The sequence below is a fragment of the Alternaria metachromatica genome (genome assembly GCF_023757995.1).
Source record: "Alternaria metachromatica strain BMP 0045 chromosome Unknown scaffold_12, whole genome shotgun sequence".
NCBI lineage: Eukaryota > Fungi > Ascomycota > Dothideomycetes > Pleosporales > Pleosporaceae > Alternaria > Alternaria metachromatica.
Window position 1 is genome coordinate 188,124 of NW_026055503.1, and position 20,392 is coordinate 208,515.

Consider the following 20,392-nt stretch of genomic DNA (forward strand, 5'->3'; position numbering starts at 1 on the left):
AATGTTTTGACTTCTTCCTCGCTGCGATGGACGTAGCGCCTGACTGGCACAAGCGGAGTTGTGAAACTTGACTGCATCCAACAAGCGAAGTGCATCTAGATTGTCGAATGTGGCATGAGGCACGGCAGCTCTCGAAGAGTCCACGGAAGCCGACAAGAGCTAAGACATCTCGGGTTAGTGAAGGGGACGTGCACTAAGTCTTATCTTAGACAAGCTCAGGGGTTCGTATATGGAGGATCGCTCAAGCATTGACACGCACGCTAGCAAATTTCTTGGACCCTGCTTGATCCCATGAACTAAAGGTTAGCTTCAATGCAAACATCAACAGCAACGTCTCAGATGTCCCGTTGACCCATTTCGCAAAGATGGCAGAGTTTGACAGTACCTAGGTATGCATCAAGGGGACGTCCGTCCTTTGGGCCATCCTCCAAAACCTCATGGTCAGCATCAATCTCGATAATACGACGTTTGTCCGCGCTCCTGCTAGCGCACGACCCGAGGTAGATAGCTCAGCCAAAAAGGGATCCAACTCGTATCCCTTTTCCGCCCGTTCGAGCCGACACGACGCCCAGTTCGGCAGAAATGCAAGATGAACGCTCCTATTAAACTGTTCCCCCGGAGCCAAGAAGACTTTCCTTCTCCTCACAGGTCTTTCAACCTCGCAATCCAACCATTACACTCGTTTTAAAAAACCAATTAATACCACACTCTTTAATCTTTAATAATGTCTTCGATCATCCGCACCGTCTTCGCGCTCAGCGCTGCCGCCGCCGTCGCCGTCGCTCAAGACCCAAACTCCCCACCCCCCAAGCTCGACGCCCCCTGCGCCGATGCCGTTATCTTCATGGCCCGCGGTAACACTGCGCCGTACCATGACTACCGTACATTCCCCTTCGCCGACGCTACGTGCGCCAAACTAAGGGCTGAGGGCAAGACCTGCGACTACATTGAGGTCGTGTTCCCGTACGGCGGCGACTACTGCAAACAAATTGGCGAGGGAGTCCGCAACGGTCTTGACCAGATCACTGCTTTCAACAAGAAGTGCCCGTGCACGCACCTCATCCTCAACGGCTTCTCTCAGGGTGCCTGGATCATGGGAGATGTCCTTGCTGGACCTGGTGGATGCTCGCAGATCACCACTGGTCTCGACCCTGCCGCGGCTCCTGGTAACGCTAGTAAGTATCCTTGACATGACACACTCGAACCTTGGACTGTGCTAACGTGGTAACTTAGTCGCTGCTGCTCTCCTCTGGGGTGATGTCAAGCACGAGGCTAATATGCCATACAACGTTCTTGACGGCTCTGATCTACAGAAGAACGGTCGCGACGCCACCTCTCTTGCGCGCCTGAACCGCTTCGCACCTGTTCTGCGCTCCTACTGCTCCAAGGGAGACCCGATCTGCGCCAACGGCGACGACGTCGAGAAGCACCTGAGCTACTTTGAGAAGTACACCGAAGACGCCTCGAACTGGGCCGTTGGAAAGCTCAATGCCGCCGCCCCTCTGTGTGCTGCTCCCACACCTACGCCCAGCGCTTCTTCTTCTGCCGTCGCCTCGTCTGTTCGCGTTGCCGCTGTTGCATCTTCGAGCGCTGCTGCTTCTTCGAGCGCTGTTACATCGTCGAGCGTTGCTGGTTCCTCTGGCGCTGCTGCTTCCTCCGGTGCTGCTGCTTCTTCTGGCTCTGCTGGTTCCTCTGGCGTTGCTGGTTCCTATGGCGCTGCTCCCTCTGGCGCTGCCGCTTACTCTGGCGCTGCTGGTTACCCTGGCGTTGCTGCTTCCTCCAGTGTCGCTGCTCTTCCCGCTCAGCCTACATCTCCAGTTTACGTTGCTCCCTTCACTGCTCCCATGTCATACAAGGCTATGTGCGTTCCCCGCATCACGATCAAGTATCACTACGTTTAAGAGTAAGAAGGACGGAAGATGTAGCGGAGTAGACGTAGTGACAGCAGTAAATAGGTGTAGATCGATGAAGGCACTATGTAAAAGAATGACCGTCGTACTCGACGTCTGCCTGAACTTTTGGTTTTCGTGCGTGATGAGTATTTTCCGTCTGCTCTGTCAGTGCGCTGTGAACTCTTGTAGAGCCCGATGGTCTAATCTACGAACGTCTAGCCTGGAACGTAAACGTACCTGTGAGCCTCCTATATCCTCGGTATCTAGTTTCTTAGATAAATCTGGACAACACAATCTACTGGAGACCCCTTATCCTGCGAACCTTTGCAAATCTGTTGTTAGATTTGGTATATCCTGGCGCTAAAAGTCCAGCACAAGACCGCTATTTACATTTGGTGTGACGTCTGGGTTCTTGATGTTGAGAATACCTAGGATGGTATGGCTACTGACGTCTTGATGTTTGTAACAACTGCGTCTGCACTGAAGGCTATAAAGCGCAGTGATGCGTTTAATGCTAGCGCAGCTGCCGGGGTGGCGTTCGATCGCTTGGGTACTGGGGTCTCGCTCATGGCCGCGTGTATGAAGGATATTATGCGTCAAATCATGAAAACTGGTACATACGACCACAGGATCCTGAACATAGCGCTTCCCGTTCGCTCAGCGGTACTCAAGCAGGATACCGGCAGATTAGTACTCGGGTGGGTGACCACCGGGGAATCCCCGCTGTTGTATGTTTTTGCCCATGCCTTCTTTTTGCCACCCACCATCCCGCGCCGCAACCACCACTAGTACATGTAGTGTGACATCGTTTTTTGCCTCTCTAGTGTAACTCGCCCTGGACGCACGGCGTAGAATGCAAGACGAAGTCGCGCGAAGTTAGTCGAGCTACCTAGGTAGACGTCTGGACCCCGCTTCTTCTTTCCCCGCGCGCCACGCACCCAGCATCCTCCAAGCTTCACCTCTAGCCAAACGTTCTCAGCCCGCGCGCCATGTCGGCCACCTTTTTCCGTATGAACGGCTGTGCTAGGCCAAGTCAGCAACGGTGCCCTCATGGTGTCGGGATGACTCGCAGCACAATCCCTGCAGTCTTTCCTGTTCTGTCGCGCCTCACAACCCGTTGCATACATAGGTAGAGTGAATGCGAAGCGCAGAGCAGGTACTAATACTCTTCTTTGGATCCAACACAGTCCTCAAGCTATACCAAAAGCCACACAAGAAACATCAGTACAGTTCTAATCATGAAAGCTGGCCAGTGGGATCCGTAAGTACATGGTACCTGGGGAGTCCTCACTGAGTATGCGACTGATGAGACATCCAGCAAGCAGCAAAAGGTCGTCGTCAATGACGTACCGAAGCCCACCGAAGCACCAAATCAGTTCCTAGTCAAGATACAGTCAGCATCATTATGTCATTCAGACTTGCTCATGGCCATGAGACCCGACTACAATGTCACCTTAGGACACGAAGGAGTCGGCTACATTGAGTCTATCGGCGCAGAAGCTAGCGACAAAGGCTTCAAAGTTGGTGATGCTATCGGGTTTAACTATTTCATCGGCGCATGTTTCGAATGCGAAGGGTGCATGATCCACAACATGCGATGCGAGACGGGTAACCAGAAACTACAAGGTTTTGTGTCGGATGGGTACTTCGCCGAGTACGCGGTCGTTGATTGGCAGAATGCAGTCAAGCTACCCGAAAACCTCGATATGAGTAAGACTGCACCGCTGTTCTGTGCGGGTATCACAGCATTTCATTCAGTGGACAGCTGTGAGTTGAAGGCGGGCGATTGGCTGGCGGTTATCGGGTGCGGCGGTCTTGGACAGTATGCGATACAATATGCAAAAGCCGTAAGTTTGGGCAGAAAGCTGCGCTACGCATGGCGACTGACAGTAGACAGATGGGTATCAAGACTATCGGTCTCGATATCAACGACAACCAACTCGATGTGGCGAAGAAGGTCGGCGCGGAAGCTGTCTTCAACTCCATGAAGAACAAGGATTATCTCGAAGAGATCAAGAAGCTCACCGGAGGCAAAGGATGCCACGCAGCGGCGGTCTACAGCGCATCGAATGCAGCATATGCCGGCGCCCCAGATGTCTTGAGAACAGGCGGACTACTCATGGTCATTGGAATCGCACCGAAAGGATTGGACTTCATCAACACCTTCGACTTAACAACAGGACGGTACCGCATCAAGGCCGACAGCACGGGTATTCCGCAGCGAATGAAGAAGGCTGTGGATTTCACTGGCAAGCACTGGTATGTTACTTCTTTTGCCATGTGAAAACAGTTTCTGACCTTCCGCAGCATACAACCAGAAGTCGAGTTCCGCAAGATTGATGATTTGCCGCAGATGGTCGCTGATATGGAGGCTGGTAAAGCGGAGAAGAGACAGGTTGTTGTATTCTAGACACGTCATTTATCTAGTCCAGCATTAATTCTACGATATCAACTGAGGACCGTCATCACGATGCTACATACTGTGAGGCGCTCATACCACTGACCAGCGATCTATTGTACAACATGACATTAGGCAGCCTGCTTCGATCGTGCCACTGGTGGTACCGCTATATACTAGACCCCGCACGCTGAACTTGGCTTGCTCTGTTTTCCTCGGTCGGTTATGCAGGGTCACTGTTAGCGGCTGTACTTGTGAAATACACAGATACTTTAGGTTCTGGGAGCCGACAACCCCAGAGCCTTCGACTTTCCTACACGACCACCAACTACACGCTAATATGACCTACAAGACTATCGATGTATGCTCTCCGCCCTTTTTGTCCTACATGCATGACTAACACTTCAGCAGCATGATTTCGCAAATCCCGAGTTTGAATGGGACAAACAAGAGAACTACCAGCGTCTGTCCATCCTCGTCGCTGGAATATATCATGTACTGATGCTATTCTCTAGCCTGTATAAAGCTCTCCTTCTTCTTTCGCAAACACCCCGACGTTACCGATGAATTCTTCAAGAAGCATTACAACCATATCCACTCCGATCTCACTGTCGCATGCAAGAAGTTCCACGCAGTCAAGATACAACGCTACGTACAGCACTACCAATCACCAGGCCTCAAAGGTAAACTGCAGAGCTTGGGCATGGATCTATTAGACTACGATGCTTGCAGTCAAATCTGGGTGAAGAAGTGGGAAGATTGGGAGGCTTTTGCCGGGAGCGACGAGTACCGGGCTGCACTCATGCCGGATGCGGAGAAGTTTATGGATCTGGAGAAGGGCATCCAGGTCATGGCTGGGTGAGTCTTTTTCTCTTCAGTTTCTTTGGCGGGTAATGTCGGCGAGAGTGGTGATTGGTGTCGACTGACTTGCTGATGAAATGAGTCTAGGCATGATATGATCTGCTTTGGAAAAGCGATTCCTGATTGCGATACTACGGATGGGATTACGCGTAGAGTGGATGCGTAGTCTGGGCGCTATCTGGACATAGTCCGAGATGCAAGGTACTAGGCGTTGTAGTGAATTCGAGCGAAAGATTACCAAGTCTTCTATTTACACATGGTATCTCTGCGACTGAATATCGTGAATTAGTCCTCCATGCCTCTTCCATGCCTCGGTGCAGATGTACGGTTTGCAGACCGGTAAACTATCCAACACAACCAAACCAGCCCAACCCTTGGCCAATTCCGGGACTTCAGCATCGTGGTGTCACATGTCGGTCTCGTCTAGCTCAAAGTCCTCAGTAAACCCTGTATTTTTCACGTGCAACGATGTTCATGGCTGCGATCTCGAGGTGAACGCACGGATGTCGGAAATAAGCTTTCGCGCACAGCACAGTAACGACGGAAACGTTGTTCCTGGTGAAGACGATCCTCGCCCCTTGATCGCCCACTACCACTTCCAGTCAAGCGCCATGATGTGGCGCGATACTTCTCCGCAGTCAGTCTCGGATACCCACATCCACATCCACTACCCCGGATTTTCAGAACGTGCGAAAAAGTGCTGAAAAATGATGGCGAAATCTAGCCAATAGAACAACCCAGTGGCATAATTAGCTGTGCTTCTGTGTATCCGAGATGCGGGGCTGGAGGAAAGTCCAGGTGTCGGACCAGTGGCTTGATGGGATGTGACCTGTGCATGTCTACAAGACCCAGCGAAGGATATATGCAAGCCATGAGTGGGCTCTCTGCGACGATCTCTCACCCCAGTTACACAAAGTCGCACCTGCATCAGGCGGCTTCTTTCACCAAACCATCATGGCAGTAACAGCCATCCACGAGAGCGGCATGCGCCGGCCATCGGACGAGAAGAGAGACATTGAGCAAATCGAAACCGTTGCAGCGACACCACCACAGACATTCGTTACCCCAGATGCAACCACCATAACGCCAAAGACATGGCTCGTCATCTTCATCCTGTCTTCGACTTTCGGTCTTTCCTTTTGGCCTGTACCTACCACATCAGCGATGATGGCTCGGCTTGCCATTCAATTCGGTGCTCCGACAGCGAGCGCGTGGTTCATACCCGCTTACACAACAGCCAACGCGATTGGCTTCCTTCTTGCGGGCGCAAACTCCGATCTCTTTGGAAGGAGGTGGTTCTTGTTGTTTGGTAATGCGTGTTGTTGCGTCGGTTTCATCGTGACCGCGACAGCGAAAGGAGCAGACCACTTCACAGCTGGACTGGCTATAACCGGATTTGGAGCCGGATTCGCGCAGATGGCCATGTGCAGCATTCCTGGTGAGTGAGCTGCGTTGTGTTTGACATGCCAGTGGGTCTGACTGTTACAGAACTTCTACCGAACAAGTTCCGGCACATTGGTATCTGTCTTTCGGATGGTTTCGTCTTCCTTATTGTCATAATTGGTCCTATTGTTGGAAGAGTGAGTGCAGTGCTTCGACCTGCTGAGCGAACTAGCTGACATTCGTTCACAGTACGCCATCGACGTCAATGCGTGGCAGTGGGTATACTGGGCTGGTCTGATTGCTCAATCCATATCCTTCATATCTCTTTTCTTGCTCTACAAGCCACCGAAGCACCCCAAGGGCGTCCCATGGTCCGAGGCAGTCCGCGGCCTCGACTATGTGGGCACTGCACTCATTGTGCCAGGCATCTGCCTTGCGCTTGTTGGTATCATCAACACCACATACAAGCCAAGCTCAGACGTAACCGTCATTGCACCGATGGTAGTCGGGTTCGTCCTAATCGCTGCATTCGGAGTCTGGGAGACGCTCTCGAACACCCGCTTCAAACTCTGCCCGCCACACCTATTCCGGAGCCACAAAGGAAGAGAATTCACAGCGCCGTTCATCGTAGCGTTCATCGTCACCATGTTCTACTACTCAGTCAACATCATCTGGCCGACAATGGTTAATGTCTTCTACCTGGGCCCGAACGTCTCGCGGAGTACCGAACTGCTGCTCACACTGCCGCCGAACGTAGGCCTTGTTTTCGGATCACTATGCCTCATGGCTTTCGGCAACGTGATCGGACACTGGAAATGGACATTGATCGGTACCTGGACTGGCATGGTGCTTTTCGGTGCATTGATGGGCCTTGTCACCCCGTTCAACCAGAACTTGATGATCGCGTTCTGCTGCATCAACGCCTCTTTCTTCGGATGGGCACAGTACGAGTCCATCGCGTTCACGCAACTTGGCGTGCCACAACAAGATCTCGGTTTCTCGGGTGGTTTGGCGGGTATGGCTCGTTACGCAGGAGGGTCGCTGGCTCAAGCCATCTATACCACTATCCTCACCAACACCCAGACCACTCGTGCTGCTGCGACGGTTCCCGCTGCTGCTGTGAAGGCGGGTATGTCGTTGGAGAACGCGCAAGCTTTACTTGCCGCTTTGCCCCTAGGCGCAGCCGCCATCGCGGAAGTGCCAGGTACAAGTCCAGAGGCACTAGGCGCGGCTTCTTTGGCGTTCCAATGGAGCTATGCGCACGCGCTAAAGATCGTGGCACTCAGTAGTCTGAGTTTTGGTATCGTAGGATTGCTCTGCATCTTCTATTGCGAGGATTTGACACCGAAGATGACGGACAAGGTGGAGGTCTTTCTCGAGAACGACGTGTACGCGGACAAGAACGAGTTCCACTGAGCACCTAGAATGCTGTAGCTTAATTGATAATCTGGCTCTCCTCATACCATCTTTTGCATAGCGTTGGACATATCGATGATGCGGTCGTGTTGTGTTGGCTGCGCAAGATGTGTCAGGGGGACGCTTACCTTCTCGCCCGGCGCGTCGCCGACGTCATGGACCCTGGGAAATTGTTTTAGCACGTCTCCTCATCGTTCCTTCCTCCACCACGGCATTGTCCTATGAGCTCCTCATCAGACGTCGACGCGCCGCGCACATGTCGCATACACTCAACGGGCCCCTCAATCTAGGATTTTGCATACCCTGAATCGGCGACGCGTCCAGAAGAGGTTGGGATGACTCGAAAACGGCTATATTCTCGGGCGCTCCTCGCGGCAACCCCACAACTCATGGGTACCGGATGGCCCGCCGAGGCGACCGGGCCTCCTTCTGAATTCCTCGTGATACGACGCGGGATCTTCAGAAGAGCGCTGACGATCTGTAGAGTGTAGAGCGGCTGTTTGAAGTTATGCGCGCGGTAGGTAGCTTACGCACAAGTGTCCGTACTACTAACGTTTAGTACACCCCATGGGCAGTATGGGAAAACTCCCGTAGGAGAGAACCCATCTAGACTTCATGTCTCCACTATCGCAATCCCAATCGCAACCCCACCTTCCATACTGGTCGCCCATGCAAAGAGACAACATGTAGTCTCTGCAAGGGCTAGTTTTTGGCACACGCCGTGCCGGTGCCTTATCGCTTCGCCCTGCTTATAAGCTTCATTATCCTTGAGGCCTCACTCTTCTCAAAGCTCATCCTTAGCACGTCTTGAAGAATGTCAAAGTCAGCTGTCGTGTTTGGCGCATCCGGCGTGACCGGTCAGTAAACCCCTCAAAAGACTATAGATGAGCTTCATACTGATAATGATCATGCAGGATGGTCCTTCGTCAACGAAATCCTCTCCGACTATCCCGAGAAGAACATATGGAAGCGGGTTCATGGACTCAACAATCGCCCCCTCGCCCCAAACCAGACGCAATGGCCAGAGGACCCGCGCCTAAACCTGGTCTCTGGCATTGACCTACTCGCGCATAGCCAAGAGAGTCTCAACAAGGAGCTGGTAGAGAAGATACCGGACATCGGGGAGGTAACGCACGTATACTACTTTGCGTACAAGGCGGGCATGGATGTACAAAAGGAGTTGGACGAGGCTGTGGAAATGTTTTCCAAAGCGGTGACAGCTATGGATAAGCTGTGCTCGAACTTGGAATACGTTGTGTTGCAAATCGGCTCGAAGATCTGTAAGTTCTATCCCATTCTTGTGAAGGTGTTGGACACCCAAGACTAACATACATTAGATGGCTGCCATCTCCTCGCTGCACTTCCGTGGTTCGACGAAGTCGCTCCTCCGGGCACTACCGGGCCCAAACTCCCTCCACCGCCGCTCAAAGAATCCTACCCCCGCATACCCAGCCCGTACGCCGAGATGCTGTTCTACCACGCACAGAACGACTGGATCGCCAATTACGCCAAAGACAAGAAATGGAGCTGGATCGAGACTCGTCCCGATCTCATCATTGGCTACGTGCCCAATCAGAACTTCTACTCGCTGGGTACATCCTTGGGTATCTATCTGAGCCTCTACAAGGAGATCCATGGCGAGGGTGCTGAATGCCCATTCCCTGGCAACCAAGGAGTCTGGAAAGCGCTGAGCAACGATAGCAGCAGCGACATGATTGCGCGCCAGACCATCCACCTCACACTCTCCCCCAACACCAAGAAGGGAGAGGCCTACAACGTCGCCGACTCCAAGACACCTTCAAACTGGGAGAAGAAATGGCCTATTCTGTGTTCCTACTTTGGCCTCAAGTCCACTGGGCCTGGTGCCACTCCCATTGATGTGCGCAAGTTCATCAACGACAACATGGAGACATGGCTGGCAATGGAGAAGAAGTATGGGCTGCAACATGGCCATGTGGACGGTGGTCGTGGACTTCAGATTGCCGAATCGATGCTCATGACCAAGTTCGACTTTGATCGTCAATTCGATATGACCAAGATGTACTCAACAGGATTCACCGAGGAGAGGGATACGAAGCAGACTTGGGGAACTGTCTTTGACAGGATGAGGAAGGCCAAGATTATTCCGTAGCTATGAGACGTGACGTGCCATGCAATCGTGTCGCACAATAGTGTGCAAAGAAGGAGGATTTTTAGAGGCATTTCTATAGACTGCACTACTATATTCAGCGCTCTGATGAAGAGACAGCAATGAAAACTAGAATACCTATTGAATTACTGCCCAAACAGCTAACTGACAGCTCAATAGTTCATGTTTATCATAATCGTCTTCGGTTCCGTAAACGCCCTCAGCGCATGAACGCCACACTCCCTGCCTAACCCACTCTCCTTGCTTCCACCAAACGGTGTCATGGTGAACATCAGGCTCACACAGTTGACACCGACCATACCCGAGTCGAAGTCGCTTGCGACACGCAACGCCTTGTTGATATCCTGGGTAAACACACCGGCCATGAGACCAAAATTTGTGTTGTTCGCCAACTGCATGATCTCTTCCTCCGTCTTGAAGGACTTGACGACGGAGACGGGGCCGAAGATTTCCTCGCAGTGGATCTCGGAAGTGGGATCGACATCGGTAAAGACGGTAGGCTCGAGATAATAGCCTGATGTTCCGATACGCTTGCCGCCGACTGCGAGGGTGCCTCCGCCTTGTTGGCCGCGCTCGATGAAGCCTTGCACGCGCTTGAACTGGGCTTCGTCGACTAGAGGCCCGATGTTCGTTGTTGTCTCGTCTGGGTCGCCAATCTCCTTTGTCTTGTCCTTCATCGCTTGCTTGTACTTCTCGATGAAGGCCTCGTAGATGCCTTCTTGGACGTAGACGCGGCTCGCGGCGAAGCAGACTTGGCCTGTGTTGGCAGTGATGGCATTGGCGGTCCAGGTCACCGCGTTGTCGAGGTTGCAGTCGTCGAAGACGACGGCGGGTGACTTTCCTCCTAGCTCCAGAGTGACACGCTTGAGGTTCGACTTTGCGGCCATCTCTTGGATTTTCTTGCCTGTGGCGATGGATCCTGTGAAGCTGACCTTGCGGATACGCATGTGGCTCGCGATCAAAGCACCTGTGCTTCCATCTCCAGAGAGGATCTGGAAGACACCAGGTGGGAAACCGGCTTCTTTGATGAGCGTACCGAGAGCCAGCGACGAGAAGGGTGTCTTTTCTGAGGGCTTGAGAATGAAGCAGTTTCCTGTGGCGAGTGCTGGGGCTGCCTTGAGGCCAATGGTGCCGATAGGACCGTTCCAAGGTACAATGCCTGCGGTGACACCGAGAGGCTCGTTGCGTACGATCTTGAGGAAGCCGTCTTCCTGGGGCCAAGACTCGCCGCCGAACTTGTCGATGAAGCCAGCGTTGTATCTGAAAACCTGACGTATTGTTAGTGGTCACTCTTGAGTTGTTAATAGCTGTACACACCTCTGCGCAAAGACCAATCTCGAAAGCACCAAAGGCTGCTGGCGCACCGAGCGAGATCCTTGATAACTGTGCGATACCCTCTGCGTTCTGCTCGATGAGATCTGCGAACTTGTTCAAGATACCTCGGCGCTGATTCGCGCTCATCTTCTTCCATGCTGGGAACGCCTTGTCCGCCGCATCAACTGCAGCATCGACATCTTGTTCACCTGCTAAGGGCACGTCATCTGCAAGCAGCTCGCCGTTCTTCGGGTTGTGTAAGGTGAGCTTCTTCGGCGACTTTGAGTCAACATACTCATTGTTGATGAAGATTTGCTTTGGTAGGTTCTTGGCAGAGTATTGTAGTGTCATTATGGGCGAAATATGAGGAAGAAAATCGTGAGAAAGCACGAAATGTAGGGTCCAAGAAGGGTATATTAAACTTGTACTCGAGAGACGGCGCACGCGTATGAAGCGCTGGCTAAGTAATCTCACCTCTTGACTAAAGTGGTAAGTCTCAACCACGGAGGTATGCAGCCTGGTGGCGGTTGCTGTCGGCTGCGCGAACGCATTGCAGCCATAGGTAGCACTGCATGAGGAGAAGTTAGCTTGGCGACGATGTGGTGTCGCAAGACCGTGTGTCCGGATGATGGCGTTGGCGCTCGCGGTTTGTTTTCCGTGTCTTCGGCGCGTGCACGCGTCGAGTCAGCGTCTCCACTTTCCCCGCATCGCCCCGCGTCATGCTGTGTGAGGGCCATGGCGAAGCTGCGTACGACAGCTTTGAATCATGTCTATCACATGCGCAGATTGAACGAGAGTCATGCCAGATGCTGTAGAGTTAGAGTTCGCGACGACGCCTACGAGTGTGATCCATATTGCAGGTGCGATCGGCCCTTGATGTAAGAGTGAAAAGTGGTCACCGCTGAAGCAAACCGTAATGTGAGGAAGCCTGACGGGTATGCTTAGAGATGTGTCAAGGGATTGCCAATTATCCATTACTACAAACTGCCAACTCGGAAGATGCTTTCCTAGTGAATGCGGAGTAGGCACACACGGGACGTGTCTGCGCTTTGGTAAGGTGGCTGCTTGAGCTACTCGCCTAGATAGACAGTATCACACTCAGAGTCTATATTATACAACAGTGCTATTCGCATATCAAATCCTATTGTTATTTGTATTTTCGACCTGCTATCATACTTCCAATTATACCATGTTACAGATTCCCCCCTCATAAACGCAATACTTCCTGAGTGGGTTTTGATCACGAACGCTTCTCCCAAGATGTCGAAGAAGGTTGCTTTGATCACCGGCGGAGCATCAGGCATGGGCCTAGCGGTTGCAACAGCTCTCTCGAATCGGACTGACGAAGACTGGGAACTCCATCTCCTGGACATGAACGCCGAAGCCGGCAAACAAGCAGCTAGCAAGCTGAAGAATACCCAATTTCACCAGACAAATGTCACTGATTACTCTTCGCTTGTCTCTGCATTCGAAGCCAGCTACAACCCGTCTCAAAAACTAGACTTCGTATACGCCAATGCTGGAATCGTGGAACGCGACAACTTCTATGCGAAACATGACCTAGATGGTCCGCCTCCTCCACCACCAAACCAACTAAGCGTAGACATCAACCTGAAAGCGGTAATCGACACATCATACCTGGCTTTACATTACTTCCGCAAGGCCATGGCAAAGCATGGAAACTTGGATCCCGTGTTGGTCATGACAGCGTCTTGTGGCGGACTATACCCATCAGAGTTCTGTCCGATATACAGTGGGGGCAAAGCTGCCGTGATACAGTTCAATCGCGCCATCACCGTCGCATACCACCACGAGGGGATACGCACATTTACTACATGTCCAGGGACAGTCAACACTGGTCTTTTGAGCCAGGAAGAATGGAAGTCTTTTCCCCTGGAGTATTTTACACCCATGGAAACGGTGGTCGATACTGTAGTCAAATTGGTAGACGGAGGCGATATTGTGGACGCGAAAGGTGTGAAGAAGACTGGGGACGAGCATTGGGGGTTGACGGTGGAGGTGAACGGCAACAATTTCTACTTCAATGCAGGACCGGAGTTTTGCGATGATAACATGCGGGCGATGATGGCGCACACTAGCATGGCGAAGCAGCTAAGTAGATTTGAAGGAGGCAAGAAAGACGGTACGAACGGGACTTGAGATGTACATAGATACACAGCAAATGTCGAACGGATTCCATACACTTCTAGAGCTTGGAATGGCGTCCTGATGCAAGTCTCATACCACCATCTACAGCAATGTCTTCTCCATTAATGTATGCTCCTGCTGGGCTACACAGGAAGACCATGACGCCAGCGATGTCCTCTGGCTCGCCCAGCCGCTTTCGCGGGTTGTTATCCTCCAGCTCTTGTTGCCCACCCAGCATCTCGATCAGTCCGTTTGCGAGTTTCGAGGGGAAAAAGCCCGGTGCGACGGTGTTGGTTGTGATGTTCCTGGGCCCGAGTTCGACAGCGAGTTGCCGTGAAAGATGGTGGGCCGCCGCTTTGGAGATGCTGTACATGATGGTGCCGTGCTCGCCGACGTGGGGAACGGTCGTGCCGGCTGTGGAAGAAACGATGATGACGCGGGAGGGCGATTGACGGGTCCCGGCGCGTTCGAGCAGGGGTGCAAAGCTGCTGGCGTTAGGAGTAGCTCATATATCGTTCCTGGAGGATACTCACAGTCGCGCGAGGTTGAAGACACCGCGAACGTTGAGGTCGAGCACTTTCTTGCTCGACCAGTCTGGTGTCGGATCGAACGGCCCTCCCCATGTGGCTCCCGCATTGCACACCAGGATATCCAGCTTGTCGTCGGTCTCCTGCACCTTCTTGACTAGTCTCTCGATGTCTTCTGTATCGGCGACATTGGCAGCGACTCCGACTGCTGTACCAGACACGGGCAGCTTGTTGAGCTTCTCGACGGCTTGGTCGATGCCTTGCTCGCCTTCGTTCTTGCGCGCAGAGATGAAGACTTTCTTTGCGCCGGCGAGCAGAAATGCGGTCGCAGTATGAAGGCCGAGACCTCTTGAGCCTAGTGGTATCGATTAAGACGCGTCCGTGTTGGTTGTAGTGGTATTGCTTACCTCCAGTGACGAGCGCGACCTTGCCGTCGAGGCTGAACATGCGGTTGAAGTCTCTCAATTCAGACATGGTGGTCAATCCCCGATGTCAAGGAAGGAACAGTACGATAACAAGCGAGGAACAGTCTCGCGATGCGCCATGTTGATGAACTGTCTGGGGTACATACGCGCCTGGGAAGCTCGGTGTGTGGAGTTCGATATCCTCGGGAGGAGCGGACGCGTCTGTGCACCCCCGCGGATACCTCGTCTACCGGCAGCAGCAACAACGCCTCCCCATGATTAATCCTCACTATAAGCCATTCTCTCATCATGAATGCATCTGACTTCTTTGCTGTGTGGCTTGAGAGCGATTGTCGTCGTCTCGCTTTCCCCATCTACCCTGATTGAGCTTGCCATTCTCGTCCCCTACCACCATCACAATGCCGTTCGCGTCGCCATTCCCAGTACTCGACATTCCAAAATGCAACCTGCTCGATTATCTGTTTCCCCAGGAAGCAGCGCCTTCAGACACACCGATTTGGATAGACTCCAAAGATACCGACCAGCACTTGACACCACGATCGTTGCTGCAATGGTCAAAACGGCTGGCCTTGGGTCTGGATCGCATTGGGAGTAAACCAGGCGAGGTGGTCATGATCTTCACACCAAACCACATCTTCGTTCCCGTAGCCTACCTCGGAATTGTGGGGTCGAAGCGGATCTTCAGCGGCGCGAACCCAGCATACACCGTCTCTGGTAAGTATCATGCAATAACAGCAGGGATTATACTGACAGCTTCCAGAGATGATACACCAAGTTGCGAATACGGAGGCAAAGTTCATTCTCGCGCACCCAAGTCTCATCAAAGCAGCCGTAGCAGCAGCGAAAGGTGCTGGTCTTCCAGAAGGCCGCGTCTTCCTCTTCTCAGACGAGCCTTGCGCACCTGTCGAAGGCTGCAAAGACTGGAGGGACATGTTGCCATCCCCGGCTGAGAGCAAGGCATACAATTTCCCGAAGCTTTCAGAACAAGAAGCAACCACCACAACAGCGACGGTAAACTACTCCTCCGGTACCACCGGTCTACCCAAGGGCGTCGAAGTAAGCCACTACAATCTGATTGCGAACCTCGAACAAACAATCTTCATAAGATATCTCAATAAGCCATGGAACGCGGATACCCGGCCTCAGGAAACATGGATCGGGTTCCTACCTCTATATCACGCTTACGGGCAGCTCTACACCATAGCCATGGCACAGAAGCTGCAGATACCTTGCTATATCATGAAGAAGTTTGAGTATGAGGAATTCTTGCGGGTGATTCAGACTCACAAAGTCACACATCTGCAGGTTGCGCCGCCAATTATGGTCATGCTCAGCAAGAGACCAGAGACGGCGAAGTACGATCTTAGTAGCGTGACTGATATCCTATGCGGTGCCGCACCACTGTCAAAGGAACTCCAGAATGAGATCAGCAAGAAGCTACAATGCGAGATCGTCCAGGGCTGGGGTATGACGGAGGTTACTTGCGGAGCCATACACGTGCCAGGAGGTACTGTAGATGAGTAAGTTCGTCCTCGCTATCTCGCCGCTCGCTTCTAATCAGCCACAGCTCCGGTAGTGTAGGCCAGCTAGACCCCAACTGCGAATGCATGCTTCTCGACGATGACGGCAACGAAGTCCCCGAAGGACAGCCAGGCGAACTTCATGTTCGTGGTCCCAACATATGTCTTGGCTACTGGCGCAATCCAGACGCGACTAAGGAGTCTATCTCACCAGATGGATGGCTCAAGTCTGGAGACGTTGCTATCGTGAAGAACGGATGGTTCTGGATAGTTGATCGAAAGAAGGCTAGTCACTTTTGCCTTTCAACACTCACGATTGGAACGAGTGCTAATACTACCCAGGAGCTGATAAAAGTCAACGCTTTACAAGTTGCACCCGCCGAACTGGAAGCCGTGCTCCTCGAATTCGACCCAATCGCCGATGCGGCTGCCGTTGGTATCACGCTTGATGGGCAGGAATGGCCACGTGCATACGTCACGCTCAAGGACGAACACAAGGGCAAGACAACCGCGGAGGATATCCACAGGCACATGAAGATCAAGGTCGCAAAACACAAGCAGCTTGTAGGAGGCATCGTGTTCGTGGACGAGGTGCCGAAGTTGCAGTCTGGGAAGATCATGAGGAAGGTCGTCAAAGAATGGGCGAAGAGGGACGCTGAGAAGATGGGCAAGGCTAGACTCTAGACAGCGCTGTACTATAGTCATTATCTGCACGCAATATCAGCGACAGCACATCTTTGGCTATTTCGCATCTGAACATGATGCGTCTGGCACTCATCCGCTTTCAAAGTACCTGCAATGGGATCAACACCAGACGAGCGTAAACACAACAACATCCGACGCCTGATCATGAGATCACGCGTGTACACTACAATTTGCATGAATCAATGTTCTTTACTAAACTCAGCTTCCATGACATGTCGCTCTTGCCGACTACCCCCGCCTTCCCCACACATCCCAAAGTGGGCAAGCGTGACCTTGCCAGCTTTGAGTTCATGCTGGATCGCACCTGAACTGCCCCGCGTAAGTACATCCGCAACCCCTCAGCAGATGCACACCCTTGACACCCATCATGCCGCCACAAGCATCACCGTAGTCATGCATCTCGGCCTGGCTAATGCAGCAAGACAGTGCGCGAACCCAGACGCGTTCTCGTACCGGTCGCAGCGCCTGCGAAAACCGGCCTAATCTATGCCGCATGCCATGCACCAACCGGCGTGCGAGGAGGTGTACAGTGAGATGTGTGAAGACATCCGAGGCGCGGTTAAACACTCCAGAGATGTTGGTTCGCCCCGATACAGTGGTCGGGCTGCCTCGCTATCTTCTTTATGTTGATTGAGTAGCATCTTCAAGCTCTATCTACTGTCTTCGAGGCTGCATCTCAGCATACCCTATCGACTTTGTCCTTCTCGCTTTTCGGTTTATCTCTGTGATCACGTATCTGTCACTCTCCTTTGGGATAGCACCTACCAGTCTTAGCAACCGCCACGATGGGGGGCTCGGAGATGCCAAACGGACTGAACGTCAACGGCTACGGTCACAATTACGACTACCCACCATCGCATGTTGATGGACCCTACAGAACCCTGGATCAATACCATTCCAAGCCAGCCAAGCTGCGAGTGGCATGTGTTGGCGCGGGTGCATCAGGGCTGTGTCTAGCCTACAAGATGGAGAAGATGCTGGAGCCTGGATCCTGGGAGTTGACGTTGTTTGAGAAGAACGCACAGTTTGGCGGAACATGGTACGAGAACACCTATCCCGGCGTCGCATGCGACATTCCATCGCATGACTACAACTTCACCTGGGACCCGAAACCCGACTGGTCGACTTTCTTCGCAGCAGGGAAGGAGATCCAGGGGTATTTCGAGAACTTCGCCGAGAGACATGGAAGCAAGAAGTACATGCAGTTGAACAGCAGGATCGAGCAAGCCAACTGGAACGATGAGGATGGGTGCTACAGCCTTACCATCAGGAATCCTAAGACTGGCTCGATGAGGAAAGATTGGGCGCACGTCTTGGTGAACGGTTCGGGTGAGTGTTAGACCAGCGCCAAATTTACACACCTAACAGATACTAGGTATTCTGAACAACTGGAAATGGCCAGACATTGAAGGTCTTCACGACTTCAAGGGTCCTGTCCTCCACTCCGCGTGCTGGGATCACAGCGTCGACTTCACAAACATCAACGCTGCCGTCATCGGTGTTGGTTCGACCAGCGTCCAAATCGTACCATCACTCCAAAAGGTCGTCAAGGGGTTGGAAGTATACATGCGGAGTCCGACATGGATATCGCCTCCTTTCGGCGCCGGCGCACTGAACGATGACCTACAGAAGGGACAAGACGTCGACCCTGGACAACGGCAGTACACTTTCACCGAAGCCGACATCAAGAAATTCAAGGAAGACCCGGAGTATCACTTGGAGTTCCGGAAGAAGATCGAAGCAGAGATCAACAGCTTGTTCGGGATGTACCAGCAGAACTCCGAACTCCAGAGCCAGTTCAAAGATGTTATCACCAAAGAGATGCACCGCCGCATGGGACCTGGCCACGAGAAGCTGAAAGAGTTCATAATCCCCAAGTGGTCCGTTGGCTGCCGGCGCATCTCGCCCGGAGACGGCTTCCTGGAGGCTTTAGTGCAAGACAACGTAACTCCAGTCTTCGACGGCATCGAACGAGTAGTTCCGGAAGGTATTAAGACTAAGGACGGCAAGATCCACAAACTCGATGCCATTGTCTGCGCCACTGGCTTCCAGGTCGCATTCCAACCCGCCTTCACGGTTCGCAACGGCTCCAACGTATCCATCAAAGAAGACTGGACCACCGGCCCGAACCTCTACATGGGTGTATCCGCTCCTCGATTCCCGAACTTCTACACTATAGTCGGACCCGGCGCGACGTGGAGTAACGGCACGCTTTTGCCGTCGATCGAGACAACCGTAGAGTATAGCATCAAGTGCATGAAGAAGATGCAGAGCGAAGGCATCAAAGCTATGAGCGTGAAGCAGGACGCCCTAGATGAGATCTACGCGCACTTTGACGAGTTCCACAAGACGACAGTGTGGCAAGAAGAGTGCCGGAGTTGGTTCAAGAACGGACAGATCAAGAACAGGATCTATCTGTGGCCTGGTGCCGTAAGTACCCTTCAGCTTTTATGTCGCGCTTCCTACCATATATCCCTGTCCCAATCAACGGTGGTGTCGCGCATACCCGACCTTATGCGCGCATCTCCTATCAACCCCGCACAAAGCTGTTCGCGACTGACTCATTCAATGCAGACGATACACTTCCTCAAAACCATTAAGACACCGCGCTGGGAAGACTACGACTATGTATACAGATACAAGAACCGGTTTGCTTTCTTAGGCAACGGCGATGTGAAGGCGACGGCAATGAAGGATATGCATGGCTTGAGCCCCTATATTCGCAACTGGGACCACGAATGGGACGTTGACTAAAGGCGGCCGAGCTGACATCTGTCGATGGGTCAGGCGTACCGTCGCTTGTTGGTACTGGATCTGGGCCCGGATTTCGGGTTGTTTTCTTTCCATTGGCATCCAAGCGTGCTGGGCGTTACCCGTCAGGGTTCATAATTTACTTCTTTTCTGACAAGCTGCTACTTTTTGGTTTATTTGCATCGCGCATAGCATGCGTGCCCATCACTTCGGCAATTCCGAATGGTTCGGAAGAAAGTTAATATTGGTGACTGGCAGCTCCCACAGCCCTCAAGACCCCTCAATCGCGCACGGCTTCTGTCGCAGTTCGCTAGGACCTGGTGTGCGTGTCAAACTATAGTGACTATGGCTAGCCTGATTGCGTCCATGGATGCAGGCGTCGGATGCTCGCTTCCTAGTCCCAATAAGAACGCCAAGAAGCAAACATCACGATGGTTACAAGCTCCGAGACTCCGCCACCCCAATCGCAAGCCTTGACCCCGCTCATCTCGACGTCTTTCGACTCATGTACCCCGGATTGAAGACTCACTCTGCCCTAACACGAATCGTGATTTTCCGACTACCGTCGCATAGGGACGACGCCACACTGCGCTATGGCCTGCAATTGGGCTTTGGGTGAATGCAGAGCAGCCCCAGACTCAGCTCAGATGCGAACTACTGACGCCATAGGTTCATGTGACGATGGCCTCGAAGCGACAGAGTGACTTGTTCCTCCAACCAAGCGATCCGCAATGCACTCCTACGTCAACTGTAGGCTTCTCCGCAAAGATCGGCTCAATGCCGGTTAACGAGCGTGTGGAGAGGGAAATTAAGCCATGCCGTAGGTTTGGCCTTGAGCACGGTGTTCTCGATTCTGCAAGCACTCGCTCTTCTAGGGTCATGATTCGTCAAATCCGGTACGCA

General features: G+C 52.6%; 9 protein-coding genes across 9 annotated transcripts; 7 read left to right on the forward strand and 2 right to left on the reverse strand.

Annotated features, from left to right (window-relative positions):
• Positions 1-724: 724 nt before the first annotated feature.
• Positions 725-4,302, forward strand: J4E83_005833 (uncharacterized protein; the record flags this gene model as incomplete). The annotated part of the gene is made up of 5 exons (XM_049332749.1): positions 725-1,175; positions 1,234-1,861; positions 3,211-3,739; positions 3,790-4,151; positions 4,200-4,302. 5 exons carry the CDS (start codon positions 725-727, stop codon positions 4,300-4,302), a joined length of 2,073 nt encoding a protein of 690 aa, XP_049187991.1.
• A 328-nt stretch (positions 4,303-4,630) lies between these two features.
• Positions 4,631-5,152, forward strand: J4E83_005834 (uncharacterized protein; the record flags this gene model as incomplete). The annotated part of the gene is made up of 3 exons (XM_049332750.1): positions 4,631-4,651; positions 4,702-4,753; positions 4,806-5,152. 3 exons carry the CDS (start codon positions 4,631-4,633, stop codon positions 5,150-5,152), a joined length of 420 nt encoding a protein of 139 aa, XP_049187992.1.
• A 953-nt stretch (positions 5,153-6,105) lies between these two features.
• On the forward strand, positions 6,106-7,950 carry J4E83_005835 (uncharacterized protein; the record flags this gene model as incomplete). Its single annotated transcript, XM_049332751.1, has 3 exons — positions 6,106-6,589; positions 6,640-6,731; positions 6,784-7,950. The coding sequence occupies 3 exons, from the start codon at positions 6,106-6,108 to the stop codon at positions 7,948-7,950; spliced, it is 1,743 nt and encodes a 580-aa protein (XP_049187993.1).
• Positions 7,951-8,764: 814 nt separating this feature from the next.
• Positions 8,765-10,081, forward strand: J4E83_005836 (uncharacterized protein; the record flags this gene model as incomplete). Its single annotated transcript, XM_049332752.1, has 3 exons — positions 8,765-8,807; positions 8,865-9,230; positions 9,288-10,081. 3 exons carry the CDS (start codon positions 8,765-8,767, stop codon positions 10,079-10,081), a joined length of 1,203 nt encoding a protein of 400 aa, XP_049187994.1.
• Positions 10,082-10,251: 170 nt separating this feature from the next.
• Positions 10,252-11,764, reverse strand: J4E83_005837 (uncharacterized protein; the record flags this gene model as incomplete). Its single annotated transcript, XM_049332753.1, has 2 exons — positions 10,252-11,367; positions 11,417-11,764. 2 exons carry the CDS (start codon positions 11,762-11,764, stop codon positions 10,252-10,254), a joined length of 1,464 nt encoding a protein of 487 aa, XP_049187995.1.
• Positions 11,765-12,673: 909 nt separating this feature from the next.
• J4E83_005838 (uncharacterized protein) lies at positions 12,674-13,573 on the forward strand (the record flags this gene model as incomplete). The annotated part of the gene is made up of 1 exon (XM_049332754.1): positions 12,674-13,573. The coding sequence occupies one exon, from the start codon at positions 12,674-12,676 to the stop codon at positions 13,571-13,573; it is 900 nt and encodes a 299-aa protein (XP_049187996.1).
• A 46-nt stretch (positions 13,574-13,619) lies between these two features.
• Positions 13,620-14,562, reverse strand: J4E83_005839 (uncharacterized protein; the record flags this gene model as incomplete). The annotated part of the gene is made up of 3 exons (XM_049332755.1): positions 13,620-14,046; positions 14,095-14,443; positions 14,496-14,562. The coding sequence occupies 3 exons, from the start codon at positions 14,560-14,562 to the stop codon at positions 13,620-13,622; spliced, it is 843 nt and encodes a 280-aa protein (XP_049187997.1).
• Positions 14,563-14,911: 349 nt separating this feature from the next.
• J4E83_005840 (uncharacterized protein) lies at positions 14,912-16,717 on the forward strand (the record flags this gene model as incomplete). The annotated part of the gene is made up of 4 exons (XM_049332756.1): positions 14,912-15,227; positions 15,274-16,033; positions 16,081-16,318; positions 16,376-16,717. The coding sequence occupies 4 exons, from the start codon at positions 14,912-14,914 to the stop codon at positions 16,715-16,717; spliced, it is 1,656 nt and encodes a 551-aa protein (XP_049187998.1).
• An 806-nt stretch (positions 16,718-17,523) lies between these two features.
• Positions 17,524-19,492, forward strand: J4E83_005841 (uncharacterized protein; the record flags this gene model as incomplete). The annotated part of the gene is made up of 3 exons (XM_049332757.1): positions 17,524-18,067; positions 18,114-19,168; positions 19,313-19,492. The coding sequence occupies 3 exons, from the start codon at positions 17,524-17,526 to the stop codon at positions 19,490-19,492; spliced, it is 1,779 nt and encodes a 592-aa protein (XP_049187999.1).
• Positions 19,493-20,392: the final 900 nt, after the last annotated feature.